Source organism: Ranitomeya imitator, chromosome 6, assembly GCF_032444005.1.
Source record: "Ranitomeya imitator isolate aRanImi1 chromosome 6, aRanImi1.pri, whole genome shotgun sequence".
NCBI classification, from domain to species: Eukaryota; Metazoa; Chordata; class Amphibia; order Anura; family Dendrobatidae; genus Ranitomeya; species Ranitomeya imitator.
In genome coordinates this window covers 13,996,811-14,023,823 of record NC_091287.1, presented here as the reverse complement: position 1 = coordinate 14,023,823, position 27,013 = coordinate 13,996,811, and the positions used below count along the sequence as shown (strand labels likewise).

At 49.3% G+C, this 27,013-nt stretch overlaps 1 protein-coding gene across 2 annotated transcripts in view; it reads left to right on the top strand.

Annotated features, from left to right (window-relative positions):
• LOC138641634 (unconventional myosin-Ig-like) overlaps positions 1 to 27,013 on the top strand; it is a 259,855-nt gene that overhangs the window by 52,366 nt on the left and 180,476 nt on the right. For both annotated transcript variants that reach the window (XM_069729172.1, XM_069729173.1), the window contains exons 8-10: positions 179 to 385; positions 2,929 to 3,074; positions 4,755 to 4,869. In XM_069729172.1, the coding sequence (XP_069585273.1) occupies positions 179 to 385; positions 2,929 to 3,074; positions 4,755 to 4,869 (468 nt within the window). The remainder of the gene's footprint in view (positions 1 to 178; positions 386 to 2,928; positions 3,075 to 4,754; positions 4,870 to 27,013) is intronic.

Sequence of the window (27,013 nt, the reverse complement as noted above, 5' to 3'; positions counted from 1 at the left end):
CTATATGATTGTTCTGGGTGTTATGGCCCCGAGCCCTGGCTGAGGCTGCCGGACCCCTCATTTTATCCTGGTGTCGGCCTGTTATGTGGCATTTGGTGACAGGCTTGGGTGCAGTTATGCTGTGAAGTCCATCATGGCAGGTTCAATGATTGATGCCTCTTATGTTCATTTTTCATAGGGTAACATGAATTTTGTAATGGATGGTGACACGGTCATTCTGGAAAATGAGGATTTGGTCGGTCACGTTGCTGAGCTGACTAGGTGCCACATTGACGCTGTGAGGAAGACTCTTCTCTATAGGACCATGGCTGCTGGAGGGGGAGAGATTATTGAGAAGGGGCACAGTGTGAGAGAGGCAGCATATGCCAAGGAGGCCTGTGCCAAGGTAAGAACGAGTGACCAGGAGACTCTATCTTCAAGTATTATATACTGATCAGCCATAACATTAAAGCAGGTACAGAGGTGACTACACAGCTCCATACAAAGCAAGCTGAACACCAAGAACACTTCATAAGACTTGCATTATACTGGGAACACCCCACAAGACCTGCCATATACTGGGAACACACCACAAGAACTGCCGTATACTGGGAACACCCCACAAGACATGCCGTATACCGGGAACACCCCACAAGTCCTGCCGTATACTGGGAAAACCTCACAAGACCTGCTGCATACTGATAACACCCCACAAGACCTGCTTTATACCGAGAACACCCCACAAGACCTGCCGTATACCAGGAACACCCCACAAGACCTGCCGTATACCGGGAACACTCCACAAAACCTGCCGTATACCAGGAACACCCCACAAGACCTGCCGTATACTGGAAACAACCCACAATAGTTGATTTATACCGGGAACACTCTACAAAACCTGCCGTATTCCGGGAACATCCCACAAGACCTGCCGTATTCCAGGAACACCCCAGAAGACCTGCCGTACACCGGGAACACCCCACAAGACCTGCCATACCCCGGGAACACCCCACAAGACCTGCCGTATACCGGGAACACCCCACAAGACCCGCTGTATACCGAGAACACCCCACAAGACTCAATGTAAACCTGTAACACCCCGCAAGACCTGCTGTATACCGGGAACACCCCACAAGACCCGCCGTATACCGGGAACACCCCACAAGACCTGCCGTATACCGGGAACACCCCTGTTGTGAATTCTGCTCTTGGGCTCCCTCCGGTGGTTATGAGTGGTAGTGCTGCTGTCTTTGGATCGCAGCATTTATCAGGTGTGTCCACTTATTGCAATTTGGACTGGGCTATTTAGTCTTGCTTGATCCTTTAGTCAGTGCCAGTTGTCCATTGTTTTTGGAGGATTCACATCCATACCTGGTCTCTCCTGTTTTGCTGTTCATTTCAACAAAGATAAGTTCTGGCTTTGTTTTTGCTGTCCACATGCTGTGGACCTTATAGTTCAGTGCATTTTCATGTTTTGTCTTGTCCAGCTTTGTCTGTGAAGGATTTTTTGCAGCCAAGCTGTGTCTCTGGAGATGCCGATATACCCTCCATGTCTTTAGTCAGATGTGGAGATTTGTATTTTCTGTGGTGGATATTTTCTAGTGTTTTAATACTGACCGCATAGTACTCTGTCCTATTCTTTCTTTTTAGCTAGTATGGCCTCCTATGCTAAATCCTGATTTCAGTCTGCGTATGTCATTTCCCTCTCCTCTCACAGTCAATATTTGTGGGGGGCTGTCTATCCTTGGGGATTTTCTCTGAGGCAAGATAGTTTTCCCGTTTCTATCTTTAGGGGAAGTTAGTTCTTAGGCTGTGTCGAGGTGTCTAGGGAGTGTTAGGTACATCCCACGGCTACTTCTAGTTGCGGTGCTAAGTTCAGGGTCTGCGGTCAGTACAGGTACCACCTTCTCCAGAGTATGCCTCATGCTGCTCCTAGGCCACCAGATCATAACACACCCCACAAGACCTGCCATATACCGGGAACGCCCCAGAAGACCTGCCGTATACTGGGAACTCCTCACAAGACCTGCTGCATACTGGAAACACCCCACAATAGTCAATGTATAACGGGAACACCCCACAAGACCTGCTGTATATGCAGAGCACCCCACAAGTCCTGTTGTATACCGGGAACACCCCACAAGACCTGACTTATACCGGGAACACCCCACAAGACCTGCCATACAGTATACCGGGAACACCCCACAAGACCTGCCATATACTGGGAACACCCCACAAGACCCACCGTATACCGGAAACACCCCACAAGACCCACCGTATACCGGGAACACCCACAAGACCTGCCGTATACCGGGAACACCCCACAAGACCTGCCGTATACCGGGAACACCCCACAAGACCTGTCGTATACCAGGAACACCCCACAAGACCCGCCGTATACCGGGAACACCCCACAAGACCTGCCGTATACTGGGAACACCCACAAGACCCGCCGTATACCTGGAACACCCCACAAGACCCGCCCTATATCGAGAACACCCCACAAGACCTGCCGTATACCGGGAACACCCAAGACCCGCCGTATACCGGGAACACCCCACAACACCTGCCATATACCGGGAACACCCCACAACACCTGCCATATACCGGGAACACCCCACAAGACCTGCTTTATACCTGGAGAACCTCATATGAGTTTACATACTAATTGCAATCCGTGCTGAAATCCATATCAAATGTGACCCATAAGTCTATAGTCTAATGTAATTGTTTGGACTGTTTCCATGTTTGCTGCTTCTGATGGTGAGACCCCGGGGCCTGGGGCTTTCGTGCTCCTTTTAGTAAATCAATGCTTCTCATTAGCACATCTTCTCCATCTGCAGAGACAATGGCCATTTCAGCAGTGTTGTATTGTACTATCGTAGGACGTGTAATGCAATATATCCCCCATCACTGCTCTGTCCAATGCTGTGGTCTGTGTCCCCGCAGGCTTTCTACGAGAGGTTATTCTGCTGGATCGTCGGCCATATAAACAGTGTGATAGAAGAGAAGAACTATGACGTCCGGCTTCACGGAAAGAACACTGTTATCGGGGTCCTGGACATCTACGGCTTTGAGATCTTTGATAATAATAGGTAAATATGGAACGATAAATGCTGTAAAAATAAAGGGCCTATAAAAAAGTGACTGAACCCAGAGAAGACAATGGATGCTGGGAAGAAAGAGAGGCAATGGGGTAAGAAAATAACGGACCATGGGCAAGAATGGAGAAAGAGTCTAGAAATAGTCTAATCTCAGCAACACGTGTACTGAGTGAATCATCGTCTCAGGAGCTCCTCTTCTGCGCGCAGATAAATGGATCGTAGGCAGAGTGCAGATAATTATGTTTATTTCTTTTCACGTGTTCCTCATCTACCCGTGCCTGCCTGTCACATGTCACATAACATGTCTGCACATAAAAACACTTTGCTGACTTTGAAAAGTTCCTATTCCAGGAATAAAGGGGCTCAACGAAGAGCGCAGGATATAAAAACACAGAATAGGGAAGAAAACATATATAAAGTGTCAAAAAGTCGACAGAAAGAGAAATGCAAATGTACAATGAAAACAATTAATTCATTTGATAACTAATGTCATCAACATTGGTTAAATATAGAACTAGAGAGTGAGCTGTAATTAGATATTAATTTATATAAAACAATATATATTCTAATAATGCTCCTATGTACAAGAATATAACTACTATAATACTGCCCCTATGTACAAGAATATAACTACTATAATACTGCTCCTATGTACAAGAATATAACTACTATAATACTGCCCCTATGTACAAGAATATAACTACTATAATACTGCCCCTATGTACAAGAATATAACTACTATAATACTGCCCCTATGCACAAGAATATAACTACTATAATACTGCCCCTATGTACAAGAATATAACTACTATAATACTGCCCCTATGTACAAGAATATAACTACTATAATACTGCTCCCTATGTACAAGAATATAACTACTATAATACTGCTCCCTATGTACAAGAATATAACTACTATAATACTGCTCCCTATGTACAGGAATATAACTACTATAATACTGCTCCCTATGTACAAGAATATAACTACTATATTACTGCCCCTATGTACAAGAATATAACTACTATAATACTGCCCCTATGTACAAGAATATAACTACTATAATACTGCCCTCTATGTACAAGAATATAACTACTATAATACTGCTCCTATGTACAAGAATATAACTACTATAATACTGCTCCTATGTGCAAGAATATAACTACTATAATACTGCCCCTTATGTACAAGAATATAACTGCTATAATACTGCCCCTTATGTACAAGAATATAACTGCTATAATACTGCTCCTATGTACAAGAATATAACTACTATAATACTGCTCCTATGTACAAGAATATAACTGCTATAATTCTGCTCCTATGTACAAGAATATAACTACTATAATACTGCCCCTATGTACAAGAATATAACTACTATAATACTGCTCCTATGTACAAGAATATAACTACTATAATACTGCCCCTATGTACAAGAATATAACTACTATAATACTGCCCTCTATGTACAAGAATATAACTACTATAATACTGCTCCTATGTACAAGAATATAACTGCTATAATTCTGCTCCTATGTACAAGAATATAACTACTATAATACTGCTCCTATGTACAAGAATATAACTACTATAATACTGCTCCCATGTACAAGAATAGGACTACTATAATACTGCTCCTACGTGTAATAAACTATCTACTTTTGTCTCCGCAGCTTTGAGCAGTTCTGTATAAATTACTGTAATGAGAAGCTTCAGCAGTTGTTTATTGAGTTGATCCTCAGGCAGGAGCAGGATGAATACCAGAGAGAAGGCATCGAGTGGCAGCATGTAAGTTATTGTCACAGATCTCACCAATCTGTCTCGGTTCACAGGGAAGATACCTTTATCACCCCCACCACTGACACCAATTTGCCACGAACCGGGGTTGTTTTGTTGCCCCTGGTTCCTTCTGAAGTGGATTTATCTATATCCCACTTCCCTGTTCCGGTTTGGAACTTGCAGCTCTCTGGCGCCCCCCTTACCCTCAGGTCAGTCAGGGTACTGCACCAAGGTAATTAGTCGCCAGAATGGCTGCCTGCGATGTACTGGCTATTGGGCACGCTGCAGCGAGGACGATATAACTACTCCCACACAAGCGGGAAAAATAATTAGCAACTCCGCTGGTCGCTGCAAAGACGCCCAATGGCACAGGGCAAAGGGGTCCTTGGACTCGCCTACCGTACAGGAGCTCGAAGGGGGAGAACCCCGTCGAGGCCTGCGGAACCTCTCGGTAAGCGAATAGCAGGTGTGGGAGGTACCGCTCCCAGTCGCGCCCTTGAGTCTCAACCAGCATGCGTAGCATCTGTTTGAGGGTACCATTGAAGCGTTCACACAAGCCATTGGTCTGTGGGTGATACGCACTCGATACCAAGTGCTTCACCTGCATTCTCTTACAGAGAGCCTCCATTAGGCGAGACATGAATTGGGCACCTTGATCAGTAAACATCTCCCTGGGAAATCCTACCCGTGAAAAGATGGCCAACAGGGCATCTGCCACCTTATCTGCCCTAGTTGAGGACAGAGCTACTGCCTCTGGGTACCGGGTAGCGTAGTCTACCACGGTAAGGATGTATTGCTTTCCAGAGCTGCTGGAGGCGGCCAGCGGGCCCACAATGTCCACCGCGATCCTCTGGAAAGGCTCCTCTATCACTGGCAAAGGGATCAGGGGAGCCTTAAGAGCCGGCCTCGCCTTCCCCACTCTTTGACAAGTGATACAGGAGCGGCAGTAGTTTGACACAACTGTCCCCATCTTAGGCCAATAGAAGTGTTGAAACAGCCGGGCCTTAGTTTTGCTGATCCCCAAGTGTCCAGCGAGCGGGATCTCATGGGCAATCCGCAACAACTCACTCCTGAATTGGTGTGGGACGACCAGCTGTCTTGCCCTCAACCACTCCTTTTGGGATTTTCCAGGTACTGTCTCCCGGTACAACCTTCCTCGTTTCCAGAACACCCTCTCCTTATCAGTCATGGAGGTGGGCGTCTCGGCGAGTTGTCTCAAATTCTCCAGGCTCGCATCTGAGTGCAGAGCGGCCTGGAACTCCTGGCTAGGGGAAGCCAGAAGCGATGTCAGGGTGCTTTCCCCACGGGAACCCTCTGGGACCTGCTCTGGGTCCAGCTCTGGTTCAGTCACGCCTGTGTCTGAGGAGGGTCTAGAAGGCAGACAGTTATCTGCGTTCCGGGCACTCTGACTGCAGTATACAGCAGCTACGTAGGCTGTCTCCCCGGGGATTTCCACAGACCCATCAGCCGGCACTGCTATGGGCTCTACCTCCCCATCCACCCCGAACATAGGAGCAGTTCTACTTATGGGGCAGTTACCTTCCTCTGTGGCACTGGTCAGTTGCACGGCATCACCATCCTCACGATTACCATGCATCTCCCAATTCCCATAGCACCATCGCTTGCTCCTGTTAGGGGTTCCTCAGCCATCCCATCCTGCAGAGCGACGTGGCTGAGCACTCCTGCACCTGTGAACACAGCATCCTTGGGACACAAATGGTTAGCAGGTAACACATGCACATTTTCATCATTAGCATCCTCAGTATTACCCTCAACATTTTCAGAAAAATGATTATCAGGTACATCATTAACCGGTAAAGCATTGTCAGGTAACACATGCAATTTCCCATCGCTATCATCAGCATTTGATCGGGGAGACGAATCAGGGACATAGTATACAACCGTCCGCCCCAAATCCGTCCCCAATAAAACATCAGTGGGCAAGTTATCGGACAGCCCCACTTCCTTCACCCCACTCCCGCCACCCCAATCTATATACACCCGGGCCATTGGCAGGTGACATCGGATGCCCCCAATCCCGCTGACAGTCAGGGTTTTACCCAGAATGATCTCTTCAGGGGCCGCCAGTTTGGGTCCGATGAGGGTTCGTTCAGCCCCGGTGTCCTTGAGGCCTGTAGCGACATGGCCCCCCACGGTGACGTGCTTCACGTTGTCACACACCCTCCCAACCGCCCCACCCACCAAAAGAACTGCTGTATTAGGCCCTGGGGCCTTGGCTGGGGGGTTCTTCTGCTTCTTCGGAAAGTTGGCGCTGATATGACCAGTCCACTTGCAGAAAAAACACTGGCGAAAGTCGGAGGTAGGTCTGATGCTGTTGGCAACAGGGACAGGGCCTCTGGTGAGTTGACTGGCAGGGGTACTGATGTTGGTTGCAGGCTTACCCCCTCTCCAGCTGGTGGTGACTGGCTTCTGCACTTCCAATCTACGATTGTCCTCATAGGCATCGGCAATCTGTGCTGCTTTAGTCACGTCCTTGGGCTCTCTGTCCATCACAACTGTCTCACCTCAGCTGGGCAAAGATGTAGAAATTGGTCTTTGATCAACAGGCCTCCCAGCTGCTCAAAGGTGGTCACTGACAGTCCTTGGATCCACTGGTCAAAGTGGGTCCTGAGTCCATGCGCCACATCGCCGTAGCTGTCGTGTGGGCCACGTTGGAGGTTCTGGAACTTTATACGGTAAACCTCAGGTGTAAGCTGGTACTTGGTTATCAGGACCTGCTTGATGGCCTCATAGTCTTCATCTTGGTCTGGCGGGAGAGCAGCAAACTCCTCCAGAGCTTTGCCTCTTAGTCCTGGGGTCAGGTATTGGGCCCATTTAAGGGTCTGAGTGCTGTTGGGTCATCGCTGGACTGGGACGACCTCGGCCCCTGGAGTTAGGCTAACTGCCCCTGGTACTCCCACTCCGCTTGCTGCTCGGCTTTCTCCGCCTCCCCCTCGGCTCTCTCGTGGTATTGCTGCAGACGCCCATCACGGTCATCGGTGGGGAGTTGTTCCAAGGTTGCCAGGAGGTTGGGGTCCAATCCGCCCTGGTTGTAAGTAGGGCCGGCATTCAGTGGTTGGACCTCTGCTGCAGCACCATTTTCGCTTGTGCTTGCTTCTGCGGCCACTGGGCTTTGAGACCGGGCTTGGTCTGCTTCAAATTTCACCAGTTCCGTGACCATTTGAGCCTTGGTTTTGCCCTGGGGGTCTAGGCCGTGGTACGTGCATACTCCAACAAGAGTGTCCTCCTTCTGCTGGGTGTACCAGGCTTATCCTTTTGTGGCCATCATTGCCAAATAAAACATAGGATAGAAAAACGAAGCGAAAGGGAGGTGGTAATCGCAAGTAGGGTATGTGCACACGTTCAGGTTTTTTCGCGATAAAAATGCTATAAAAACTCATTAAAAAGGCATACATTATGCATCCTATCATTTAGAATGCATTCTGTAATTTTTGTGCACATGATGCATTTTTTTCCGCAAAAAAAACGGATCGCGGTAAAAAAAAGCAGCATGTTCATTAATGTTGCATTTTTTTTCACGTTATTCTATGCATTTGGAAAAAACGCAAAAAAAACGCATCAATAACGTGCAAAAAACGCATCCAAAATGCAAAAAAAAACGCATGCGGATTTCTGGCAGAAATGTCCAGTTTTTGTCAGGAAAATTTCTGCCAGAAATCCTGATGTGTGCACATACCCGTACACACAATTGTCTCAGGACTAGTAAACACAATGCTTGTTCTCCAAACTTATTTGTGCCAAGTCCTCGCAAGAACTGTGCAAGTTTTTATTGAAAGGAATGATTGCTCAAACCAGGTCACTAATGCTCTATTATCCCTCCGCTCTGCCACCAATATGTCAGGAATCCCACCGTGCTGCCACCAATATGTCACGGATCCAACCGGTTCATGAGGAAGATACTTTTATCACTCCCACCACTCACACCAATTTGCCACGAATCGGGGTGGTTTGGTTGCCCCTGGTTCCTTTCTGAAGGGGATTTATCTATATCCCACTTCCCAGTTCCAGTTTGGAACTTGCAGCTCTCTGGTGCCCCCTTACCTTCAGGTTAGTCAGGGTACTGCACCCAGGGTAATTAGTCGCCAGAAGGTCTGCCTGCTATGTATCGGCTATTGGGCACGCTGCAGCAAGGGCAATATAACTACTCCCATACAGGCGGGAACAATAATTATCAACGCCGCCGGTCGCTACAAAGATGCCCAATGGCACAGAACAATGTACGCTGCCACCAGCTCCAATTTTCCAAGTATTAACAGGTCCGGAGCCAACTCAAATCAGTAGCGTAATTCATCTCAGAGGACGTGACAGTTCGTTGTAGAACAAGGACAGTCAAGTTAATAAATTGCATATTTTACTCTAAAAAAAGGTAGGCAGTGTTTACAAAGTATAAAAAGATATTATAAAGGAGACATTATGATATGTACAATACAATTACAAATGAAAAAAGGATTAAAATTGAAAAAGAACACTTACAGGTCGTTCAGATCATTTCCCCTCCTGGTTGCCCATGTGCTCAGGAGACACATTGTGAATGAACAAATTAAGAAAGATTTTCCATTTTCATCAAGATGCATGTCACATCTGTAGAGCAGCTAGACCCTGGACAAAAGGCACTGAAGCCTCCTGCCTCACACAGATAATTCCTAGCCTAAGACCCAGGCACCTGTGGTGACATCACTTAGAGGCTGAAACCGCTTCTTTACTTAGACTTAGGACAACTATTTTTATGCCTAGCTCGCTGGAGGAATCTCTTATATGAAAGACACGATGATCAGAATGTGCCCCATATCATGGGGATTCTTTTAAGTGTAAACCCAGAGTAATTACCTGAACCGCTTACTGAGAAATCTGCACTTTGTCCTCGTTGCGTTTAGCTGCTAGCGCTTTCAGTGAGTGATAGATCTATCGATGGACATCCGGAATATATAATTCTTATATCTCTTGCCTGGATCGGTGCCAATATATATAACGTTAATAGAAAAAAGAGATCCCTGCAGTTCGGAAATGGCTATACCAGTTTTGGCTGGTATTGGTTGGGAGGTTGGGAGGAGGGAATGAGCAGTTTAGGGAGATTTGTCTGCTGCAGCTAAAAGCCATAAAACTTCTTCAGTGATTCTAGTGAAGGTTTTTGAATTACACACGCAGGCAGAGTGAGAAGTGTGTGTGTGTGTGTGGGGGGGGGGGGGGGGCGGACAGGCCCACAGCGTGTCTGTGCTTAGCTTTAAGGAACGTAGCAGAGCTCAGTGTGCGTGATCATAGACAGTTAAATACCCCATGTTCCTGACAGTTATAATAGTGACATTTATGTTATTTGTGCTCAGGAATGATTTTTTTATATGAAGTTACAGAATTACGGTAATATGTATAGGATATCTGTCACAGACACTGGTATATGGCATCTATCGTGTGCATCTTCTCTAGGTTTTACCTTTTTTGTTTTAATTTTTTTCCACTTTCTTTGTGAATCCCAAGTATGAGGAGAAGTTAGCTGCTTCCCTCCATGGAGCCACTATTTGCCTGCGCTCTGACACATCCCTAGTGCTCATATTTACACTATGTGCACAATTTTTAGGCAATTTGTATTTTTGATGATTCATTTTATTATTGAACATTTCCAGTGCTGTTGGTCAATCCACTTTGTAAGCGCAAAATCAAAACTTTTCTGTACTATAAAAACCATCGAATACGAGGGAAAATAAATTAAAAATGCACTAAAAATGCAATAATCACAGCTCCCTCTGACAGCTCTTCCTGCCAGGTTAGAAAGAATTGGTAAATAGGTGTAGCCAGGGCCATGGGCAAAATTTGCAGCATAGTTTATCCGTCTTTATGTTCTGTGAAAGTTGTTCAGCACCAGTGTGTAGCGGGTGTATGAAGCAGGTTCATGGGGTGAGGTCGCCCCATACCCGGCAGGGGGTACAGCCAGGACCTGCCTCCAACGGCCACGGGGAGAGAGAAGCTTCATGCCTTTTACTAGGTGCAGCAATACTTTGTATATAGCACAAGCAATCAGACAACCACAGGTTCAAGTCCCCTAAGGGGACCAATAAATAAAGTGAAAAGTAAAAATAACGACTTCTAAAAAATCTGAAAAAAACCCCTAAAAGTTCAAATCACCTCTTTTCCCCCATTAAAAATAAATAGAACAAAAATATACACATATGATATCGTCACATCCAGGAAAGACCAATCTAACATTAATAATCCAATTGGTAAACACCGTTCTATCTATCTCAGAATGGCATCAATCAAAACATTGTCTTGTCCCGCAGAAGATGCGTCCTCGACCAAAAAATGAAAATGTTACAGGTCTCAGAATACTGCGACACAAGCAAAAATCAACCTGGATAAGTTTTATTGCCGTAATTGCACTGACGAGGAGAATCTTATTGTAAACTGCTTTTTACCACACAATGTACGCTGTAGAAACAATTTAAAAAAAACAACATCAGAAATGCAATTGTTTTTGCAATTCCAATGCACTTGGAATTTTCCCTTCCCCCATGACGGCACACCTGAGAGAGGGGATCCGCCCAGCCAGGACAGGAAACCCTACTGAAAATAAAAGGGCGGTACCTCTCGGTCGCTTCAGTTGGGTTTCCTGTCCTGACAGGGACCCTCATACTGAAACACGGCGGTGATTCCACTTACCCAGGTCCCGTCCCGGCGTGGAAGAATCAGGCAGCGCCTGTGCGTCGGGTTCGGGAGTCTGGAAGCGCCGTCCGCAGGTCCCCCGGGTCTCTGCGTCCGAGCGGGTGTTGTTGCAGCACGGTCGGAGGTTCCAGCTCCTTCCGTGGCTGCCGCACCGCCCTCCTCCCTCTGCCGGCGTCCAGGTGCGGCGGCCGCTTCCGGGTCGCCCGTCTGACGTCACGCGCAGGGCACGCTGGGAATGGGCGTGCCGTGTGACGTCGGGGGTGGGCGCCGGATCCAAGATGGCGGCGCCCATGAAGAAACGCCGGCCGGTGGAATGGCACTCCGGCGACGCGGCAGAGGAGGGGAGGGATCACTATTGGGCACCGGAGGAGGCGGGGAGTGCAGTGGTCCCCCATAAAAGGGTGTCTGACCACAGAAGACGCGCTCATGTCCACAAGCTTCAACATGGAAGTGGGACAACAGGAGCAGCAGCAGCAGCAGCCGCCGCCATTACAGCAGCAGCGGCAGCAGCAGCAGCGTCAAGAGCTCTCATCAGATGCCTTGCCGAGCCACCAGCACAGGAGCAGCCGCTCAAGTGGTAGGAGTGGCGGCCGTCCCGTCCGGCAAGATTCTTCAGCGTCCAGGAAGGACACTACACGTGCATCTGTCCAGCCTCCAAAATCGGTACCCTTAACGGTCGGCGGTGGTGAGTGATCTACGTGAATGTCACCCTTATGGTAACAGGGTCCATTTTTTCTGTTTGATCACTAGGGGTCGAGGAAATCTAGCGGCAAAACAAAGAACCGTGAATGTGCCCTTTGTAAAGCCCCGCTTGCAGTTCAGTGGCAGAAGGACCTCTGTGCTGACTGTATTAATAGAACTATTCAGGAAGAGACCCCTAATTTTGCCACAAGCCTTAAAGCCATAATTCAGGCAGAGATAAAAGACTCCTTAAAATTGGCCCTCAAAAAAGCTGGGACGAAAAGCCGTAAAGTGTCTACGGATTCGGAGGCCTCTCAGAAACAAGGGAGTCAAAAATCATCCCGGTCTCCCTCTACCTCTTCCGCCTCTGTCCAGTCCTCAGATTCCTCCTCAGATAGTGATACAGGGCGTCCATGTTTCCCAACTGAAGATGTAGAAAAATTAGTTAAAGCGGTCAGAACTGCTATGGGTCTTAAAGAGGAAAAAACACCTAGGTCACTTGAGGATGTCATGTTTGGCGGTTTAGATGAAAAAAGGAAGCGAACATTTCCGGTCAATGCAAAAATCAAAGCATTGATCGAAAAAGAATGGAAGAAACCGGAAAAAATGGGTACCCTACCTTCTTCATCAAAAAGGAGATATGCTTTTGAAGAAAAAGACTCAGAATCATGGGAGAAAATCCCTAAGATTGACGGTGCGGTAGCCAATTCCTTGAGGAGATCATCCCTTCCGTTAGAAGATTCAGGGGTCCTAAAAGATCCACTAGAGGGGGTGTGGCCTAACTGCCAATGGAGTAGGTCGCACAGAGTGGGAGCTCCGCAGCCAGGAACCTTAAAGCGGCCCATATCTGCCTCCTCAGCGTCCTCATTCACCTTCGCGATATCGGTACCGGCTCCCGGTGCGGCGGTGAGTGTATGGGGAAATCTAAAGCGGGCGCCAGTGATCCCTCCAGGAGAATTCCTGATTTCTTTGCGGCCTCCCCGCAGCCACCGCCAAAATCCAAGATGGCGCCGACCTCCCCCAGGCCTTCCCGCTCTTCGCAACGCAGCGCTCAAGCGTCTCAATCAAGTGGTGCTGCGTTGCATTCAGGCGGAGCAGCGTTGCATTCAGGCGGAGCAGCGTCCAATCCAGGCGCTGCGGCGTCGGATTCAGCTGACGGTCCGGTAACCGCTGCTCTCCTCAAGGGCCTACTTGGAGACCTCAGAACCTCCATACAAGAGGATATGCGCTCTATGCTGGCTGAACTGAGGGGGGAGGTTGTGGAGCTGGGTAACCACACGGACCGCCTGGAACGCAAGATGGCGGAGCTGGTCTCTTCCCATAACGAACTCTGGGACGCTCATGAGACCCTGCAAGCCCTGGCCACTAAAACCCACTCTAAAGCCCTGGACCTGGAAGATAGGTCCAGGAGAAACAACGTTAAACTCAGGGGTATTGAGGAATCTGTCCTTTCAGGAGATCTGAAACTATTCTTGCAAGATTTTATAGCTGCAGCTCTCCCTCGGTTTGCCCCAAAGGACATCATAATTGACCGGGTACACAGGATCCCTAAACCGTCTGGCCTGGGTCCCTCCGTCCCAAGAGACGTGCTGGCACGCATACACTTCTATGAAATGAAGGAAGATTTTCTCCAGGCTCTAAGGAAGAATCCAACTCTCCCGGAAAGATTTGCACACATCTCTGTTTTCCCAGATCTCTCTCCGGGTACTCTGGCCCTGCGGAGGGCCTTTGCCCCCTATACTACTATCCTCAGAGAGAAAGGCATCCAGTATTGTTGGGGGTTTCCTACCAAGCTTCTCATCCGCAAAGATGGATCGATCACCACCTGCCTGATGCCGTCTCACGCAGCTGCCGCGCTCTCCAAGTGGGGACTTTCATCTCCTGAATCTCCGTCTTCTGTGAACCTGTCTGGGCCTGGAGGTGGCGGAGACTCCAGGGCCCGCATTATACCGGATTGGGAGGTGGCCTGAGCCCACTGCATCGATGGTTCCTGGCTACTTTCCCGCACGGATTTATTTTGTTTTCTTTTTTTCTCGTTCTTATGCTGCGCGGGTCCCTCTTTTGAGTGTATCCGCAGCATTTGTTTGCCCCATAGGTGAACTATTTTTTGATTCTCACCTTTTGTACTCAGGGTCTCCCTGAATGGACCTCGGTCCTCTGGTTTACTTGTTATTCGTTGTAGGTCTTGTATGTGTCCCCCCTCCTCTCTCCTCCCTCCCTCCAGTTTTACCACATGTATGCTCTAGATTATTGGCCAAGCGTCCTTTGCTCTCATGTACAGGTTATCGGTGTCCAGATGACTGCAAAACTGTTTATATGACATCATTATGAGTATCTCGTTGTATTCAATTAATGTTAATGGTCTCAACTCTCCGGGCAAGAGGTCTGTTGCGTGGCGTCAGTTGAGCAAATCCCGCCATGATATTTTGTGTCTTCAGGAAACACACTTGCTGGAATGTGATAATCCCAGAATGCATTCAGGTTTATATCCGCATCAATTTTTTGCTAATGGTCCGTCAAAAAAGGCGGGAGTAGCCATTTTTTTTAGCAGGGCCAACTCCTTCCAGCTGGTTCGCTCTATTGCGGATCCACTGGGTAGGTTTATTGTGGTTCTCTGCCTTATCAACAACGCACCCTACACCATTGCCTCGATATATGCTCCTAATGTAGGGCAGCTCAAGTTTCTGGAGGGGGTTTTCAAAATTTTACACAATATCCAACATGGGCATAAGCTGATTGCTGGGGATTTCAATGCTCCAATGTTTAGGGATATGGACTGCTCTGCCTCTTCCCTGTCAAGATGTGAAGCAGGTCCTCTGGCTAACTCTTTCAACCTACATGATATCTGGAGATATTTGCATTGCGGTGAGAGAAACTACACGTTCTTGTCTCCCAGGCACGGCTCCTACAGCAGGATTGATTTTGTGCTGGTGAACAACGTGGCTCTTCCTCATTGCATTTCAGCAGATATAGGCAGTATCACATGGTCGGATCATGCCCCGGTGTCCCTTATTCTAAAAGACCCCTTGGCCATCAGGCCTCCTGCACACTGGCGTCTCAACGCACATCTCCTTGCTGACCAATCTAACTCCCAGGGTATTGAGGTGGCTTTGCGGGAATTTTTCGCTTCCAATGACACCCCTGACATTCGTGACGACACTCTTTGGTTTGCCCACAAGGCGGTAATCAGAGGTTGCCTCATCAAGATGGCGGCAACGGCCAAAAGAAAGTATAACGCAGCTCTCCAATCTGCCCTAGATGACTTAGCCCGCCTCGAGACAGCTCACAAAATATCCCCTACTCTAGCCCTTTCCGCTGATCTCTCTACAGCCCGCATGCATGTCCGCAACCTGCTCCTCCATAAAGCTGAGAAGTCTCTGAGGAAAACTAGAGCTAAATTTTATGCAATGGGGGACCGAGCGGGCGCTGTTCTGGCTAGACGTGTTAGGAAGAGAGAGGCTCAATCCAAGATCCCATTCTTGCTCAGGACTGATGGCTCCCGGGTGTGCAACCCTATTCATATTGCTGAGGAATTTGCATCTTATTATTCCTCTCTCTATGACCTTGGGGCTGACCCAGGGATTCCCCAGCCTTCGCGGGAGTCAATTTTGGCATTTTTGGAGAAGGCTAATCTCCCCTCGGTCACTTCAGAGCAGCTCTCCTTCCTAAACTCCCCTATTGTCGAGTCTGAACTCGCGCAAATTGTCAGAGAGGCCAATAAAGGTTCCTCTCCTGGGCCAGATGGCTTTTCTTTTCTTTACTATGCCCAGTTCTTCTCTGTCCTCTCCCCTTATCTTTTGCGCCTCTTTAATAATTGGTTGTCGACAGGCAGTATTAGGGCTGAGGGGTTGGAGGCCTCCATAGCGACCCTCCCCAAACAAGGGAAGCCCCCAACATCCCCGGGGAACTTCCGCCCGAAAGCACTCTTAAATTGCAACGTGAAGATTTATGCAAAAATCTGGGCCAACAGATTATTCTCGGTCCTCCCTGGCCTCATTCACCCGGACCAGGTTGGGTTTGTTCCCGGAAGACAGACCAGGGATGGCACCAGGCGCCTGATAGATCTTTTGGATGTGGTGGAGGGGGAAAGTCTCCCCAGCGTATTTCTGTCGCTAGATGCCGAAAAAGCGTTCGACAGGGTGCACTGGGGATATATTGAGCTCGTGATGGAGAGGTTTGGGCTTATTGGGCAAATTGGTAGAGCAGTTATGGCATTGTATTCCAACCCCTGTGCGTCGGTTCGATCGGCGGGCTTCGGGTCTCGAACATTTCCCATTCGGAATGGTACGCGTCAGGGCTGCCCCCTCTCCCCTATCATCTTTGCTCTGATCATGGAGCCCATGGCTGCAATGGTCAGGCAAAGTGCGGACATAAAGGGAATTGTGGTGGGGGGAACTGAACATAAAATTGGTCTCTATGCCGATGATGTGGTTTTAACCTGCACCTCACCTTTAACTTCGTTGAGCGCAATTACTTCGATTTTAACGGAATTCTCGGCGGTCTCATACTATAAACTTAATTTGACCAAATCCACAATCTTTCCCCTTTTCCTCCCGGTTCCCCTCCAGATCCAAATTCAATCACAATACGCGTTTATTTGGGCTCCCCTGGGCTTCACGTACCTAGGTATTAAGATAACGAGATTAGACAATATAGTTCGCGCTAATTGTGAGGAAACCCTTGCGGAGGTCAGGAAGGGCATAGATCATTTATCCAATGCGTCGCTCTCATGGATGGCTCGTATACAATCTGCTAAAATGCTACTCCTACCTAAGATTATGTATCTCTTTCGTTGCCTCCCCCTTTCTATCCCCGCGAAGTTTATTTCAGCTTTTCAGATGCTTATAGATCGGTTTATTTGGAACAAGAAGCCACACAGGATCAGGCGTCGGATTATGTCCCTACCGTACTCCATGGGTGGGCTGGGCGCTCCTGCGGTACAGTCTTACTATAGAGCGGCGATCCTCGAGCCCCTTAAAATATGGTGGGAAGGGAACTCATGCTTACCCTGGTTCATTATCGAGTCCCACTCTGCCCCCCAGAACTCGCTTAAACTACTCCTAGAACTTCAGCTGCTTCGGGTCCCTCTTGTGGGCCCGTGTCTCCGCTCTATCAAGAGTGCTGCTAAACTTTGGGCCCTGCTTAGCTCCTCACATTTAGGGTTCATGTATGATTATATCTCTTTGCGGGCTTTGGAGTATGCTATCGGGCATATCTCTCTTTCCTCCTGGGAGAGCCGTGGGGTGCTCCGGGTGGCGGACTTATTTGGCTCAGACGGTCTTCTGTCGTTTGAGGACCTCTCGGGAAGATTCTCCCTGGGCATCACTGATTTTTTCCAATATCTTCAGCTCCGTAGCTTTCTCAGATCACGTCGGTCATTCGGGGCGCCCCCGCCTTTGACAGAGGACCCGGTCCATAGGTTCTTCAGGCCAGCCACTATATTGCCCCATGGCATATCCATTATCTACAAAGCCCTCATATCCTATGGCTCCAATGACAAATTTCAATTTATGACTTCCTGGGAGTCCTCGCTGGGTTTTGAGGCCTCCCTGGAAGATTGGCAGTTCGCAATGACACATCCTTCTAAATTCTCCTCATGTATTGGACACTTGAAGCAGGTGAAAAAGATACAACTACACTGGTACATTACCCCCGTCCGTTTGGCGAGGTTTTCCCCGTCCTCCTCCCCTCTCTGCTGGAAGGGGTGTGGCGCCTTGGGGTCCCCGTCCCATGTCTGGTGGTCATGTCCGCGGATTCAGGTTTTCTGGAACGAGGTGGAAACACTGATTGCCGACCTGACTCGTCTCCCCTGGTGCTGAGTGGTCAACTTGCTGTCCTGGGCATCTCCCTCACCGATCTTCCCTCCCCTCTCCGGCCCATTGTCTCTAATGTCCTGGTCGCTGCTAGACAATGCATTGCGAAACATTGGAAGTCCTCGGATCTCCCCTCTAGAGCCGAGCTGATCGTCAAAATCGACTTACACTTTTGCTATGAGGTTATTATGGCTCAGGGTTTGTCAAGGAGAACTAGGGTCCTCTCATGGTGGGACCCCTGGGTGTCCTCCGTACACATCTCCCAGTCTGCTCTTGCCCTCATTTAAATTTAAATTTAAATTTAAATTTACCGTATATACTCGAGTATAAGCCGAGATTTTCAGCCCAAAATTTTGGGCTGAAAGTGCCCCTCTCGGCTTATACTCGAGTCAAGGTGGGTGGCAGGGTCGGCGGGTGAGGGGGTGAGGGCGCTGAGGTATACTTACCTAGTCCCAGCGATCCTCGCGCTGTCCCTGCCGTCCCACGGTCTTCTGTGCTGCAGCTTCTTCCCCTCTTCAGCAGTCACGTGGGACCGCTCATTACAGAAATGAATAAGCGGCTCCACCTCCCATAGGGGTGGAGCCGCCTATTCATTCCTCTAATCAGCGGTGCCGGTGACCGCTGATAGAGAAAGAAGCTGCGGCACCGAAGACCAGGCAGAGGGACAGCGCGAGGATCGCCAGGACTAGGTAAGTATAGCATATTCACCTGTCCTCGTTCCAGCCGCCGAGCGTCGCTCCATCTTCCCGGCCGGCGCCTCCATCTTCCCGGCGTCTGCGCTCTGACTGTTCAGGCAGAGGGCGCGATGACGCATATAGTGTGAGCGGCGCCCTCTGTCTGATCAGTCAGAGCAGAGACGCCGGGAAGATGGAGGCGCCGGAACGAGACGCCGGGAGCTGCAATCAAGGGAGGTGAGTATGTGTTTTTTTTTTTTTATTGCAGCAGCAGCAGCAGCGGCGGCGGCGGCAGAGATTTATGTGGAGCATCTATGGGGCACAGTGAACGGTGCAGAGCACCGTATATGGCACATCTATGGGGCACAGTGAACGGTGCAGAGCACCGTATATGGCACATCTATGGGGCACAGTGAACGGTGCAGAGCACCGTATATGGCACATCTATGGGGCACAATGAACGGTGCAGAGCACCGTATATGGCACATCTATGGGGCACAATGAACGGTGCAGAGCACTATATGGCACATCTATGGGGCACAGTGAACGGTGCAGAGCACCGTATATGGCACATCTATGGGGCACAATGAACGGTGCAGAGCACTGTATATGGCACATCTATGGGGCACAATGAACGGTGCAGGGCACCGTATATGGCACATCTTTGGGGCACAGTGAACGGTGCAGAGCACCGTATATGGCACATCTATGGGGCACAATGAACGGTGCAGGGCACCGTATATGGCACATCTATGGGGCACAGTGAACGGTGCAGAGCACTGTATATGGCACATCTATGGGGCACAATGAACGGTGCAGAGCACCGTATATGGCACATCTATGGGGCACAATGAACGGTGCAGGGCACCGTATATGGCACATCTATGGGGCACAGTGAACGGTGCAGAGCACCGTATATGGCACATCTATGGGGCACAATGAACGGTGCAGGGCACTGTATATGGCACATCTTTGGGGCACAGTGAACGGTGCAGAGCACCGTATATGGCACATCTATGGGGCACAATGAACGGTGCAGAGCACTGTATATGGCACATCTTTGGGGCACAGTGAACGGTGCAGAGCACCGTATATGGCACATCTATGGGGCACAATGAACGGTGCAGAGCACTGTATATGGCACATCTATGGGGCACAGTGAACGGTGCAGAGCACTGTATATGGCACATCTATGGGGCACAGTGAACGGTGCAGAGCACTGTATATGGCACAGCTATGGGGCACAGTGAACGGTGCGGAGCACCGTATATGGCACATCTATGGGGCACAGTGAACGGTGCAGAGCACCGTATATGGCACATCTATGGGGCACAGTGAACGGTGCAGAGCACCGTATATGGCACATCTATGGGGCACAGTGAACGGTGCAGAGCACTGTATATGGCACATCTATGGGGCACAGTGAACGGTGCAGGGCACCGTATATGGCACATCTATGGGGCACAGTGAACGGTGCGGAGCACTGTATATGGCACATCTATGGGGCACAGTGAACGGTGCGGAGCACTGTATATGGCACATCTATGGGGCACAGTGAACGGTGCAGAGCACCGTATATGGCACATCTATGGGGCACAGTGAACGGTGCAGAGCACTGTATATGGCACATCTATGGGGCACAGTGAACGGTGCAGGGCACCGTATATGGCACATCTATGGGGCACAGTGAACGGTGCAGAGCACTGTATATGGCACATCTATGGGGCACAGTGAACGGTGCAGGGCACCGTATATGGCACATCTATGGGGCACAGTGAACGGTGCGGAGCACTGTATATGGCACATCTATGGGGCACAGTGAACGGTGCAGAGCACCGTATATGGCACATCTATGGGGCACAGTGAACGGTGCAGAGCACCGTATATGGCACATCTATGGGGCACAGTGAACGGTGCAGAGCACTGTATATGGCACATCTATGGGGCACAGTGAACGGTGCAGAGCACTGTATATGGCACATCTATGGGGCACAGTGAACGGTGCAGAGCACCGTATATGGCACATCTATGGGGCACAGTGAACGGTGCAGAGCACCGTATATGGCACAGCTATGGGGCACAGTGAACGGTGCAGGGCACCGTATATGGCACATCTATGGGGCACAGTGAACGGTGCAGAGCACCGTATATGGCACATCTATGGGGCACAGTGAACGGTGCAGAGCACCGTATATGGCACATCTATGGGGCACAGTGAACTGTGCAGAGCACCGTATATGGCACATCTATGGGGCACAGTGAACGGTGCAGAGCACCGTATATGGCACATCTATGGGGCACAGTGAACGGTGCAGAGCACCGTATATGGCACAGCTATGGGGCACAGTGAACGGTGCAGAGCACTGTATATGGCACATCTATGGGGCACAGTGAACGGTGCAGAGCACCGTATATGGCACATCTATGGGGCACAGTGAACGGTGCAGGGTACCGTATATGGCACATCTATGGGGCACAGTGAACGGTGCAGAGCACCGTATATGGCACATCTATGGGGCACAGTGAACGGTGCAGAGCACCGTATATGGCACATCTATGGGGCACAGTGAACGGTGCAGGGCACCGTATATGGCACATCTATGGGGCACAGTGAACGGTGCAGAGCACCGTATATGGCACATCTATGGGGCACAGTGAACGGTGCAGGGCACCGTATATGGCACATCTATGGGGCACAGTGAACGGTGCAGAGCACCGTATATGGCACATCTATGGGGCACAATGAACGGTGCAGAGCACCGTATATGGCACATCTATGGGGCACAGTGAACGGTGCAGAGCACCGTATATGGCACATCTATGGGGCACAGTGAACGGTGCAGAGCACTGTATATGGCACATCTATGGGGCACAGTGAACGGTGCAGAGCACTGTATATGGCACATCTATGGGGCACAGTGAACGGTGCAGAGCACTGTATATGGCACATCTATGGGGCACAGTGAACGGTGCAGAGCACCGTATATGGCACATCTATGGGGCACAGTGAACGGTGCAGAGCACTGTATATGGCACATCTATGGGGCACAGTGAACGGTGCAGAGCACTGTATATGGCACATCTATGGGGCACAGTGAACGGTGCAGAGCACCGTATATGGCACATCTATGGGGCACAGTGAACGGTGCAGAGCACCGTATATGGCACATCTATGGGGCACAGTGAACGGTGCAGGGCACCGTATATGGCACATCTATGGGGCACAGTGAACGGTGCAGAGCACTGTATATGGGCACATCTATGGGGCACAGTGAACGGTGCAGAGCACTGTATAAGGCACATCTATGGGGCACAGTGAACGGTGCAGAGCACTGTATATGGCACAGCTATGGGGCACAGTGAACGGTGCAGAGCACCGTATTTGGCACATCTATGGGGCACAGTGAACGGTGCAGAGCACTGTATATTGCACATCTATGGGGCACAGTGAACGGTGCAGAGCACTGTATATGGCACATCTATGGGGCACAGTGAACGGTGCAGAGCACCGTATATGGCACATCTATGGGGCACAGTGAACAGTGCAGAGCACTGTATATGGCACATCTATGGGGCACAGTGAACGGTGCAGAGCACTGTATATGGCAAATCTATGGGGCACAGTGAACGGTGCAGAGCACCGTATATGGCACATCTATGGGGCACAGTGAACAGTGCAGAGCACTGTATATGGCACATCTATGGGGCACAGTGAACGGTGCAGAGCACTGTATATGGCACATCTATGGGGCACAATGAACGGTGCAGAGCACCGTATATGGAGCACATCTATGGGGCACAGTGAACGGTGCAGAGCACTGTATATGGCACATCTATGGGGCACAGTGAACGGTGCAGAGCACCGTATATGGCACATCTATGGGGCACAATGAACGGTGCAGAGCACCGTATATGGCACATCTATGGGGCACAATGAACGGTGCAGAGCACCGTATATGGCACATCTATGGGGCACAGTGAACGGTGCAGAGCACCGTATATGGCACATCTATGGGGCACAATGAACGGTGCAGAGCACCGTATATGGCACATCTATGGGGCACAGTGAACGGTGCAGAGCACTGTATATGGCACATCTATGGGGCACAGTGAACGGTGCAGAGCACCGTATATGGCACATCTATGGGGCACAATGAACGGTGCAGAGCACCGTATATGGCACATCTATGGGGCACAATGAACGGTGCAGAGCACCGTATATGGCACATCTATGGGGCACAGTGAACGGTGCAGAGCACCGTATATGGCACATCTATGGGGCACAATGAACGGTGCAGAGCACCGTATATGGCACATCTATGGGGCACAGTGAACGGTGCAGAGCACTGTATATGGCACATCTATGGGGCACAGTGAACGGTGCAGAGCACCGTATATGGCACATCTATGGGGCACAGTGAACGGTGCAGAGCACCGTATATGGCACATCTATGGGGCACAGTGAACGGTGCAGAGCACTGTATATGGCACATCTATGGGGCACAGTGAACGGTGCAGAGCACCGTATATGGCACATCTATGGGGCACAGTGAACGGTGCAGAGCACCGTATATGGCACATCTATGGGGCACAGTGAACGGTGCAGAGCACCGTATATGGCACATCTATGGGGCACAGTGAACGGTGCAGAGCACTGTATATGGCACATCTATGGGGCACAGTGAACGGTGCAGAGCACTGTATATGGCACATCTATGGGGCACAGTGAACGGTGCAGAGCACTGTATATGGCACATCTATGGGGCACAATGAACGGTGCAGAGCACCGTATATGGCACATCTATGGGGCACAGTGAACGGTGCGGAGCACTGTATATGGCACATCTATGGGGCACAGTGAACGGTGCAGAGCACTGTATATGGCACATCTATGGGGCACAGTGAACGGTGCAGAGCACTGTATATGGCACATCTATGGGGCACAATGAACGGTGCAGAGCACCGTATATGGCACATCTATGGGGCACAGTGAACGGTGCAGAGCACTGTATATGGCACATCTATGGGGCACAATGAACGGTGCAGAGCACCGTATATGGCACATCTATGGGGCACAGTGAACGGTGCAGAGCACCGTATATGGCACATCTATGGGGCACAGTGAACGGTGCAGAGCACCGTATATGGCACATCTATGGGGCACAATGAACGGTGCAGAGCACCGTATATGGCACATCTATGGGGCACAGTGAACGGTGCAGAGCACTGTATATGGCACATCTATGGGGCACAGTGAACGGTGCAGAGCACCGTATATGGCACATCTATGGGGCACAGTGAACGGTGCAGAGCACTGTATATGGCACATCTATGGGGCACAATGAACGGTGCAGAGCACCGTATATGGCACATCTATGGGGCACAGTGAACGGTGCAGAGCACTGTATATGGCACATCTATGGGGCACAGTGAACGGTGCAGAGCACCGTATATGGCACATCTATGGGGCACAGTGAACTGTGCAGAGCACTGTATATGGCACATCTATGGGGCACAGTGAACGGTGCAGAGCACCGTATATGGCACATCTATGGGGCACAGTGAACGGTGCAGAGCACTGTATATGGCACATCTATGGGGCACAATGAACGGTGCAGAGCACCGTATATGGCACATCTATGGGGCACAGTGAACGGTGCAGAGCACCGTATATGGCACATCTATGGGGCACAGTGAACGGTGCAGAGCACCGTATATGGCACATCTATGGGGCACAGTGAACGGTGCAGAGCACCGTATATGGCACATCTATGGGGCACAATGAACGGTGCAGAGCACCGTATATGGCACATCTATGGGGCACAGTGAACGGTGCAGAGCACTGTATATGGCACATCTATGGGGCACAGTGAACGGTGCAGAGCACCGTATATGGAGCACATCTATGGGGCACAGTGAACGGTGCAGAGCACTGTATATGGCACATCTATGGGGCACAGTGAACGGTGCAGAGCACCGTATATGGCACATCTATGGGGCACAGTGAACGGTGCAGAGCACCGTATATGGAGCACATCTATGGGGCACAGTGAACGGTGCAGAGCACTGTATATGGCACATCTATGGGGAAATATGAACGGTGCAGAGCACCGTATATGGCACAGCTATGGGGAAATAATGATCTATTTTTATTTTTGAAATTCACCGGTAAATGCTGCATTTCCACCCTAGGCTTATACTCGAGTCAATAAGTTTTCCCAGTTTTTTGTGGCAAAATTAGGGGGGTCGGCTTATACTCGGGTCAGCTTATACTCGAGTATATACTGTAAATTATATTTAAATTGTATATCTCATCAATCTCCTTATCCTTCTTTTTTTTGGCTGTACTTGACACTGTATCTGTATATTCTGTACTGACTATGTTTTGGTCCTCATGCCTTTGTACTGGATTTGTCCCCCCTCCCCCTTCCCTCTCTGATTGCCCTCCCTCCCCCTCCTCTTCATGAAGTTCACTGTTGTATGGTTAATATGCAATTTCTCAATAAAAACTTATTGGTTAAAAAAAAAAAGATCCACTAGACAAAAAAGCAGATGGGTTCTTGAAACACATCTGGGAAGCTGCGGCAGGAGGCCTGAAACCAGCTATAGCTGGAACTTGTACAGCTCGAGCCCTTATGGTCTGGTTACAACATATTGAAGACAAGCTAAGGAATAAAGTTCCTAGGGATGACGTTCTTGCAAACATATCCCTAGTTCAAGGGGCAGCAGCCTTCTTGGCAGATTCCTCCATAGACTCTGCAAAGTTAACGGCTAGAGCAGCGGGCCTGTCCAACGCGGCCAGGAGAGCCTTATGGCTCAAAGGGTGTCCGGGAGACTTGCCATCAAAACATAAACTTTGCTCCATCCCATGCGACGGTCAACTCCTCTTTGGGAAAAAGTTAGAAGAAATATTGGAACAGGCAGGAGACAAAAATAAAGCCTTTCCAACCTTCCCTAAAGATCCTAAAAAACCTTTTTTTCGGAGAAGATTTAATAGAGGCAGACCTCCAGGAGATAGGAAAAATTGGGAGTTCAAAGATAAAAGGAGATCGGGCTATATGTTCAAAGGGCCCTCTAACTCAGCAAAAAAATCCCCCCAATGACATTACATCACAGGTTGGATGAAGATTTTCTCTCTTCTATCCAGCCTGGATAAACATCTCCCCGAGCACCTGGGTTCTAAATATTTTAAAAGACGGCCTAAAAATAAAATTTATCCATCCACCCAGGCACAATTTTGTAATAACTCCTCAGAGGAAAGTCCAGCAGGAACAATTAGCTCTAGAAACAGAAATCCTTGGTCTGATTCAAAAAATGTCTTGCAAGAAGTCCCGGTTCAGGAAATAGGAAGGGGGTTTTACTCCCCCCTCTTTCTGATACAGAAACCCGATGGTTCATTGAGAACCATAATCAACCTAAGAAAACTCAACCATTCAATAGACAATCACTCCTTCAAGATGGAGTCCATCAATAAAACCACAAAGCTTCTGTTTCCTCACTGCTTCATGGCAGTAATAGACTTGAAGGAGGCGTATTACCATATTCCAATACATCGCGGATACTGGAGATACTTGAGTGGCACTCTACATACAAAACCAAGTGAAACATTACCAATATACAGCCCTTACATTCGGCCTATCTACAGCTCCCAGGGTCTTCACCAAGGTGATGGCAGAGGTAATGTCATATCTCCGTTCCCGGAATGTCGTGATTGTCCCGTATTTGGACGATTTTCTTGTGATAGGGAACACAGAGGCCGATTGCTCCCATCAGATAACGGTAGTGACATCAACTCTAATAGAGCTGGGTTGGATGATAAATGTTCCTAAATCGAAATTAGTTCCAGTAAAGGTACAGTCCTTCCTAGGATTAATACTAGATTCAGAACGTCAGCTCTGCCTCCTCCCGGAAAACAAAGTAGCCAAAATAATCAACTTGACCACTGCAGCAATAAACCAACCCGAGATGACCCTAAGAAAAGCGATGTCCCTACTAGGCTCGTTAACATCTTGCATTCCGGCCGTAGGGTGGGCACAATTCCACCTGAGACAACTACAGTGGGAAGTTTTGTCAGCCCAAAGACTGTTAAAAGGGCGTTTGGAAGGAAATCTATGTCTTCATCGGGATGTAAGAGATTCCTTAGTCTGGTGGACCATAGAGGAACATCTCACTATGGGAGTCCAGTGGCAAAAACCGGTCGAGGACATCATCATGACCGACGCAAGCGGTTTAGGTTGGGGAGCTCACTTAAGATCCCATTCAGTTCAAGAAACTTGGTCCTCCCAAGAAAAGAGCTATGGCTCAAACGTA